This window comes from Rhinoderma darwinii, chromosome 11 (assembly GCF_050947455.1).
Source record: "Rhinoderma darwinii isolate aRhiDar2 chromosome 11, aRhiDar2.hap1, whole genome shotgun sequence".
NCBI lineage: Eukaryota > Metazoa > Chordata > Amphibia > Anura > Rhinodermatidae > Rhinoderma > Rhinoderma darwinii.
In genome coordinates, this window is record NC_134697.1 from 76813222 (window position 1) to 76823272 (window position 10051).

The 10051-nt window shown below is 43.1% G+C and overlaps 1 protein-coding gene across 3 annotated transcripts in view; it reads left to right on the plus strand.

The window, feature by feature from the left end:
- The window catches only part of VDAC2 (voltage dependent anion channel 2), a 60490-nt gene extending 54048 nt beyond the window's left edge, over window positions 1-6442 (plus strand). For all 3 annotated transcript variants that reach the window (XM_075841768.1, XM_075841770.1, XM_075841769.1), the window contains exons 8-9: window positions 3149-3206; window positions 5828-6442. In XM_075841768.1, the coding sequence (XP_075697883.1) occupies window positions 3149-3206; window positions 5828-5919 (150 nt within the window). In that variant the 3' untranslated portion in view covers window positions 5920-6442. The remainder of the gene's footprint in view (window positions 1-3148; window positions 3207-5827) is intronic.
- Window positions 6443-10051: the final 3609 nt, after the last annotated feature.

A 10051-nucleotide genomic window follows, 5' to 3' on the forward strand; every position in this document is an offset into this window, starting at 1 on the left:
AAACCTTCGCTATCCATCCAATAGCGCTCCAGCGCGCTTTTTCCTCTATACACTCATAGAGAATCATGCCTCTCTTCACATGACCACCATCGGCCTATCGCGCTGTTCCATTAGCGGAACTTCGGCGCTCCCCACTGTTCTCCACTGGACAGACGCTGCTGGGGACAAGGTACCTCCTGAACAGAGCTTCTTTCCTCAGGAAGGACTTCTGACATCTTGAAAGCGGGTAGCCTCAGCCCTTGCTTTTTTCTATTTCCCCTACAGGTGCCCTAGCCGACAGGCACGGAGTTATTCCCATGAGGGAACATAAATTTCTCTAGTAGTGCTAGATTCAGGCAGTGCACTTCTCTAGCAACGCTAGATGAAGCAGCCATTACTTCCTGTATAGCCGAACCCCTTGCTACATAGTTTGATTCTTTTTATATTTTTATTTTTTTCCTTCCCACTGCGTCAGTTTGAATTTAAGTAACCCTCTACTACTATGTCTGACCCTAAATGGGAAACCATCATGCCAGACAACCTTTGTGATTTTATTATGCCTTTTCCAAGTTCAATACTAAATTTCCTTGTGGTCAGTTTATTTCCTTATATGATGTGTGCCGGTTTCCTAGCAAAATGCCTGCGGCATCTGCCGCCCACAGTGTTGCTCACCCATGGTTTGATGGGTATGAATCCGTAATGGGCGAATTCCCTTTTCTGGACAGTTGATAACCTGGCAAACATTACGCAGTCCATTCTAGGTGGCATGTCTGCCTGCCCTCCGGACGCTTGTTCTGCCCTTCCCCGTATGGACTCCCCGGCCATGTTATCTGCTTGTGGCAGACACCGCAAGCGGACCAGATCCTCTCGCTTTCCTTAAATTTCACCATCCTCTTTCTGTTTCACTTCCCCAAGTGGACAGTGTATTTCTAGTCCTGAAGTTGTCTGGTGCCTCCTCTGCTCCTTGAGTGGTTTTGTCTGATGGTGATTTATCTGATTCTGACTCTGATTCAGTTGGTACGGGTTCTGCCCCTCTTGCCACCTTCGCAGAGGTACTAATTAGAGCTGTCTGTGACACGCCTTAGGTCGCTGATTCTGCACCTTCCACTGGCTCAAATTTTCTTTCCTTCAGCCTCCACGTTCTCAGGCGATCTGTCCAGCCCACTCAGAACTAGAGGGTATTTGTCTTTTTAAGGAATGGAAGCACCCGGACAAGAAGTTTTCTACCCTCTTCAAGAGGGAAATTCTTCTGCGTGGGTGAGGACTCCAAGGATTCTATGGATTTCTCCGTGGACTCTAAAACCACTTTTGAGGCTCTGGCTATGCCCTTCGCCCAATTTTTGCATCTGACTTTGTGCCCATTTAGTGATTGCTCTGCTAACCTAAACTCCTACATGGCCTGGTCTCCGTTTCTTCTCCGGAGGAATTAGTTCATCTGTCTCTCCTTATCTCCAATATTTCTGTAAAGCTGCCCTTGAGCTGAACCTGCCTGGTAACGCGGGCCTCTGCTTCCTCTGTCGCTATTTGCAGGACTACTTGGCTTTTAAGGCTTGGTCTGCTGATTCAGCCTCCAAGCTCTCTCCTTTTACAGGGTCTAGTTTTTTTGGGTTTAGGTTGGATGACCTCTCGGAAGCCACTAGTGGCAAAAGCACCCATCTTCCTCAAAATAGGCCTAAGCGCACTACTACAGCCAAAAAGGTGGGTCCACAATTGTAGTTTTTTTTCTTGGTTCCTCCAACATCCCGTCCTCCAGGCCATAGCCTCATTAGGATCAAAACCTTCCTTAAAGACTCTGCCTTCCTGGGGGTGGGGGATCCTTTTACACCCACTCGGCGAAGGTTTTACTTCCTCCAGAGCATCTCTTCATTCTTCAGGACGACAGTGTCGACCTAACTGCCTCTTTATGCAGGTTCTCGGGACCATGGTGGCCTCAATCGAGACTATTCCATTTGCGCGGTTTCACGTGTGCCCCCTACAGCGTAACATGCTCTCCCGGTGGAACCGTTCCTTGCAATCGCGAGGAACTGTGGACCTTACCTTTCCGCCTCGACCTTCTGTCTCAGGGACCTGTCTTCCAACAGAATTTAAGGTCACTATGTTTAACAGCGTGGCTTTTGAAGCTGATTTATTTTTTTTGGGGATTGTAATTCTCACTATGGCTTTCTATTGTAATTTTTACAGGCTCCTGTAACCGCACGATCGTTGTTCCTGTCAGTTAGTCCCGGGTGTCAGCTGTAATACACAGCTGACACCCGCAGCGTATGGCACGGGTTCAGCGTGTGAGCCCGCTCCATGCATCATCCCCCACGACATGCTATTAAGTCGTGGTGCGCGAATGGGTTAATGGGATGATGCAGAGTGAAAATTACAATTTTCCACTGATATGCCAGTTTAGTGCATTATATGGTATGCCCAGTTTGTGCCACTGAAGACAAATACCTCATAGAATATTAACAGTGTTCTCCCGTGTATGACGATGCCATATCTGTGGACGTAAACTGCTGTTTGGGCATGCTGTAGGGCTCAGAAGGGAGGGAGCGGCATTTGGAGCGCAGATTTTGCTTGGTAATAGTTCTGTTTGGCGTTTTTCTGGTATTTCAGTTTATAATGTGGGGGCATATGTAATCTGTGTGGAGAACATCCGGGCATACGAGGGTATAATAATGGGTTAAATAAATCCGCAGATATGTGGCTAGTGTCGCACTGATCACTTTTTATTCCATTTTTTGGCAAGCAAGGTGGCCAAAAACCATCAATTCTGACCATGGGCTATAAATGTAAATTTTACTTTATTCTGTGGGTCGGTACGATTATGGCGAGGACTTTTTTGCGGGACGGGTTGTTCTTTTTATTGGTACTATTTTGGCAGACGTGAGTTTTTGATCACTTTTTATTGTATATTTTGGGAGGGGTGGTGACCAAAAAATAGTGATTCTAGCAGTGTTTTTTTACTTTTTTTTTTTTTTTTTTGCGACGTTAACCGTGCGGAAAAATATTATAGTTTTATAGTTGTGGTCGGAACGAACGCGGTGATACCAAATATGTGTACCCACTGTGCCTTTTCAATTGGATCCAAAACCCCCATTTTTAAATGAGAAAATGTTTAACTTGAGCTGTACACAGTGCTTTAATCCATAACCTAATATCTAAAATGTGTTATTTTGTTTAGGCAAAAGTGAACAATGCCAGCCTTGTTGGAGTAGGTTACACCCAATCTCTCAGGCCAGGTGAGTGCTGGAACGATTATTCTATTGAAGAGTTTGCGTGTTTGATATCTTGTGCTCTATAAATACTCTTATCTGGGTCTCGGTGATTCAAGCCGGGGATTTGTACTGACTAAATGCACTTGATTATCGCATTAGAAACGATTGCATTTAAATGGGAGAAGATTGTAATACCATGAAGCAGCGATTCACCGTACGAGCAGGCTGAAATGATGGGGAAGCAGCGCTTGTACGAGCACTGCGGTCCCTTCAAAATAGCTGATCGGCGGGGGTTTTGGGAGTGGGCCCCCACCGATCCAGTATTGATGGCCTAGCCTGAGGATACGCCATCAGTTTCTTAGGACTGGAGAGTCCCTCTAAGTGTGGTCAGTAGCATATGTTTAAAAATGAATGAGATGACTGCATATGACATGGTATGCATATATAAACTCCCCTATGCACGGAGAAGCTACTTATGTCGTACCATACCCAGACAGATACATGCGAAATGTACAATCAATAGACCTATTCGGTTCCTTGTTACCCTTGTGTAATGAATACCCCAATTATGTGATTACTAGCGGGCCAGCAGTCTCGTCAGACTTAAATTAATATCAAGCAATGTCCTATTGGGAGTGTCAAGCCACTGTAAATTTCGATATGCAATTTCTCAGGGTACACCACACGTTCCATCTTATAATACCATTCATCTTGGAGATAAATTCTTGTTTTTTGGGGGACTGTACGGTTTCCAGTGGGCATACACAGTGTTTTTAGGGTCCATGTTGTCTAGGTCAAACAGCAGTATTTCGGTCAGTATTTTGCTTAAAGGTAGTAATGATTAGTAACATACCACTCCAATTAGATTAATTACAAAGCGCCAGCACTCGGCAAGCCAGGAAAAACAAATGGTACCGGCTTCTGGGAGTGGTATATCACTAATTCTTACTATGTCTACTAATTATGACTGTGTACACCACTGTATATCAATATTTTACTGCTTATGTATAACCCTTTTTATTGAGACGTGGCGTTGTCACTACTGCACATTGATACTGATAATGGTATGGAATGTACTGTATCTTATGAATTTTGCACTTTATTTTAGTGTAGCTAAACATTCGACATACTTCTGACATGTCATAGTGACATGTCAGAAGTTAGGATTGGTGGGGGTCCGAGCACTGAGACCCCCACCAATCTCTAGAACGAAGCAGCTGAAACATTCGTGTGAGCACTGAGCCGCTTCGTGTCTATTCAGCTGTTTCCGGAAATAAACGTATCGGTGTACGGACTCAATAGAAAGTCTGTGAGCCCGTACTCCGATACATCGGCTTTCCCGGAAAAAGCCGAACAGACACGAAGCGGCTGAGCGCTAACACGAACGCGTCAGCTGCTTTGTTTTAGCGATTGGTGGGGGTCTCAGTGCTCGGACCCCCACCAATCCAAACTTCTGACATGTCACTATGACATGTCAGAAGTTTGTTGAACGTTTAGCTACACTTTAAAAAGTTTTATTTGAAATCATTTAATGCACTTTTTTTTTAATTGCAAAAAAAATGCCTAAAAGTTTACATGGCCTTTAAGTATTTGAAGTCAAAACCAGGAGCGGATCCTACTCAGAGAAACTAATGAAAAGATTTGTATCTCTTCTGTGTTTTGGACCTACTCTTGTTCTTGGTTTGCAAAATACTAATCTAACCACTGCCTGTCTGAATGAGACCTAATGCCCTGTTCACATCTCCATTCGGGTTCTGGTCATCGGTTCCATTTAACCTTTCCATCAGAGGAACCGAAGAATGGAAAGCCGAACAGAAACTATAGCTTCAGTTTGCATTACCATTGATTTTCATTGGTAATGTTTCCTTTTGAAACTTTACAGAACAGAAATAAACGACGCTATTTTTCAAACTGGTTTCAGTCTGCTACACTATTTTCTATGAAAAAAAACCAGAAACTTTACTGAACGGAAACACACTGAAATGGAAATATTACCATTGGAATCAATAGTAATGCAAACAGAAGCTGTAGTTTCTGTTCGGCTTTCCGTTCATCGGTTCCTCTGACTTAAAGGTTGAACAGAACCCAAACGCTGATGTGAACAGACTCTGAGGGTATGTGCACACGATGAGTGGCTTTTACGTCTGAAAAGACAGACTGTTTTTAGGAGAAAACAGCTGCCTCGTTTCAGATGTAAAAGCTCCTCGCATTATGCGAGGCATCTGTGACGCTCGTAAATCTTGAGCTGCTCTTCATTGAATTCAATGAAGAACGGCTCAAATTACGTTGCAAAGAAGTGTCCTGCATATAATGTATATAAGTGTCCTGCACTTCTTTGCCGAGGCAGTCAATTTACGCGTCGTCGTTTGACAGCTGTCAAACGACGACGCGTAAATTACAGGTCGTCTGCACAGTACGTCGGCAAACCCATTCAAATGAATGGGCAGATGTTTGCTGACGTATTGTAGCCCTATTTTCAGGCGTAAATCGAGGCATAATACGCCTAGTTTACGCCTGAAAATAGGTAGTGTGAACCCAGCCTGATACTGATTACTTAAGTGTTTTTAAGAAATGCATGTAGTATTTACTTCCTTTTTTTTTTTTTTTTTAATATAACTATTGGGTCTTTTTGCATCTTTTCTCAGGAGTGAAACTGACCCTATCTGCATTGGTAGATGGAAAGAACATAAATGCTGGTGGCCACAAACTTGGCTTAGGTCTGGAATTGGAGGCTTAAGCTGTTCTCCCTTTTATTTGCAACCACCATGGGATATCCAGGAAACTTGGCCTTACCTAATATATTTGTTTTCAAAATCATAACCAGCAAAGCTATTTTGTCCTCCTCTGTTCTCCCCTACCCACCTCATAGGACAGGAGCTGTATCGAGGTAGAATCTTCATCCTCTCTGGATGAGCCTAGTCAAATTTGCCAGTAGCTTCTCTCTTGGGATCCTACAGAGAAGCACACCCTTACACGTTATTTAACTATTATGTGTATTTAACTATTAAGCAGTGCTTCCCACCATGGTCCACATAGACCTCTGAAGAGAAGAAACCCAAAATGTACATGTGTATGCGTGTTTTTGTTTTTATGTTTTCTTTTTTTAAGATTTGATAACGCTAAGTCCGACACCAGCATCGGAGCCGTAGATCTGATCATCAGGAGGGACAGTGGTTTTGAGTAAATCACCTTTTATTTTGTGAGGGTTTTTGATATCCCAAATAGGAAAAAAAATCAATAAAAATGTACATGTGCCAGTGTTCACTTTTTTATTTTACACCAGGTGAAATTTTTAATTACACTACTTTTTTCCCTCACTTCTCACAGCCCATCCATGCAAGGGGGTTGGCCCACCGTGAAAGAATAAAAAAAAATGAACAATGCTTGTCATTTTACATGGTGTTGAAACATCATTACTCTTCACTAAATAATTTCTAGTTACATAGTATAGCACCACCTGGTCTTTAACGCATTCTGTAGACATGTGCACGTCCACCTAATGCGCGGAGTGCTGGTGGATGTGCAGTCTCAGTCACTCTCTACACTTCCAGTTGGCGGGTCCAGGAGGAGGGAGAGGTATATGTTCTTTGTTTTTTTTATTTCCCATTACTTTTGGGACCCCTTCTGGCTTTGGCTCAAAAATCTGCAACAAATACAGTGTGTGTGAAGTCGGCAACGCTGTTGCCAGAAAGTTGGAAACATCCAATTGTGTATAAATAATGTCTCTGTATAATGTATCGTTAACATTACCCATAACCCCTTCCCGCCGCAGCCCTTTTACGTCTTTATTTTTCCGTCGATATAGTACTATGAGGGCTTGATTTTTGAGGGACGAGTTGTCGTTTTTCGTAGCAGCATTTATTGTGCCATATAATGTACTAGGAAACGGGAAAAACATTATTTGTGGGGTAAAAAAATGAAAAAAAACAGATTCCTCTGTTTTTTTGCGCGCTGTTTTTACGGAATTCACTGTGCAATTAAAACATGTTAACTTTATTCTGTTGGTCAATACGATTACGACCATACCAAATAAATATATATATATATATATATATATATATATTATAGTTTTTTTTTTCTATATTTTACTACATTTACAAGTTAAAACTTAAGTGTCAAAATTTTTTTATTTTGGGTCACCAAATTCCGAGAGCCATAACTTTTTTTATTTTTCTGTCGATTTAAGTGGTATAAGGGCTTATTTTTTTGCGGGTTAAGCTGTAGTTTTTAATAATTACCATTTTGGGGTACATGCGAAGGTTTGATCACTATTTATTTTTGTGGGAGATGAGGTGCCAAAAAATAGAGATTCTGGCGTTTACAATGAACTAATTTTTTTACGGCGTTCACCGTGCGTGTTAAATAATGATATATTGTAATAGTTCAGACTTTTACGGACGCGGCGATACCAATTATGTATATTTTTGTTTTTTTACAATGCTCTAGGGGGAAAATGGGAAAAGGTGTTTTTTTTTTTTTTGTTTGTTTTTTAATTAGTCCCCCTAGGGGACTTCACCCAGTGATTGTTAGATCGCGTGCATAATATAATGCAATACTAATGTATTGCCGTATATCGTGATTCTGACAGGCATCTATTAAGGCTTAATAGGTGCACAAAAATGGCGGACCTGGGGGACTTCACTAGGCCCCAAGGCAGCCATAGCAACCATCGCTCCCACCCGTCCGAATTAGCTGAACATGCACATTTAGCTTTTTCGGTCAGCCTAATTCACACTGAATTGGACATCACCTTTAACGCCTTAGTGACCAGCCTATTTTAAGCCTTAATCACCAAGCAATTTTTTGTTCATTTTCTCATCTCATTCAAAGTGCTATAACTTTTTTATTTTTCTGTCGACCTAGCTGTATAAGAACTTGTTTTTTTTTGCAGGATTAGTTGTATTTTACAGGAGCAACTTTAAAGAGGCTCTGTCACCAGATTTTGCAACCCCTATCTGCTATTGCAGCAGATAGGCGCTGCAAGGTAGATTACAGTAAAATTTTTATTTTTAAAAAACGAGCATTTTTGGCCATTTTTGTAGTTATGCAAATGAGGCTTGCAAACGTCCAAGTGGGTGTGTATTATGTGCGTACATCGGGGTGTTTTTAATACTTTTACTAGCTGGGCGTTGTGTATAGAAGTATCATCCACTTCTCTTCAGAACGCCCAGCTTCTGGCAGTGCAGACACAGCCGTGTTCTCGAGAGATCACGCTGTGTCGTCACTCACAGGTCCTGCATCGTGTCGGACGAGTGAGGACACATCGGCACCAGAGGCTACAGTTGATTCTGCAGCAGCATCAGCGTTTGCAGGTAAGTAGCTACATCGACTTACCTGCAAACGCCGATGCTGCTGCAGAATCAACTGCAATAGCAGATAGGGGTTGCAAAATCTGGTGACAGAGCCTCTTTAAGTCTGGGGACTCCCTCCTCAACTGTCCACCACGTCCCTCCTTGGAGGTGGTTTTTGATCTCACGAGGAAGGAGCGTTTGTCCCTAGGTCATGCTCGGTTCCTCGCGTAGAGCTGGAACACATAACCCGGGTTCGGTAGCTTCAGGCGCACTATGCAACGACTTCCCGTCGCTGTGGCACGTCCCTTCCGGCAGGGTGACATGCCCTACGTCCCAGGAAGTGCTGAGTCTGGCGGTCCTAGCGGGAGGAGTGACTTACAGCATCCGAGTCAGAAGGCCTCCCCAACCAATCCAGGGCCTATTTAAGCCTAAGGAACATGGAGCTACTTCCTCCGCTACTTCCATCCATGGTGGAAGTAGCAGGACTCGCTGACTGCTTGGAAGCCACGAGATCTTCCAGTCCGGTACTTGAAGTTGGCGGCAGGACTTACATATACTAAGAAGAGAAACCATTGGCTAATATTGTCCCTTTTTCTTTTATACTATGTTTAGGCCAAAGGGGGCCCCAGGAAGAAATTGGCTAAAATCCGCAATAAAGAAGTTGCTGTTTGTAACAAGAACTTATCAGTTTCCTACAGTAAAAGATTGACAGAGTTGTTTAGATAAAATTATCACTGAAGAATCTACAAGCCTGGCATCTAGCATAAAAGAAATCGGGAATGTGTTGCCAGAAAAACATGTTTTTTTTTTTAAATTTAAACATTTAGTGTGTGGGTGATTAAACATTGTTCAAATTTTTTTTTTTTTTTTGGCACGAGCCAGGAAATATTATAAATTATTTCTAATTTATAATACTACCCATTTTTGGCCACTAGATGGGGCTGTTCCCAAATTGCAGCATTGCAACATTGGGTTAAAAGCCCTCGCTCTAGTGAGCTCTCAGCATCCACCCCTCCTTTATCCTGGCTAGTGCCGGGATAAACGAGGGGTTTGAAAGGTTTAACCTCCTACACTGTGTGTCGCCATTTTTTGAGGTAACCCACAGTGTAGTAGGTTTACATACAGTAGTAAACACACACAAACACTAACATACATTGAAATCTCTTACCTGCTCCTGCCGCCGCGGCTCCCTCCGGCCCGTCCGCTCCGTTTGCTGCCGCTGTTCCATGTGCACAAGTCCGGAAGCCGCGACCGGAAGTAGTAATATTACTGTCCGGCCGCGACTTCCGGTCCACAGGAAAATGGCGCCGGACGGCGCCAATTTCGAATAGGACTGTGTGGGAGCGGCGCATGCGCAGTTCCCACACAGACGCCGTACACGGCAGTCAATGGGACGGGAGCCGTTCACAGTCCCTATGGGACTGTGGCTGCCGTATTCCATGTCTGTGTGTGTCGTTAATCGACACACACAGAAATGGAACAAAAAATGGCAGCCCCCATAGGGAAGAAAAAGTGTAAAAATAAGAAACAGTAAAACACAAACACACAAATGAATATAAACGTTTTTATTAAAGCACT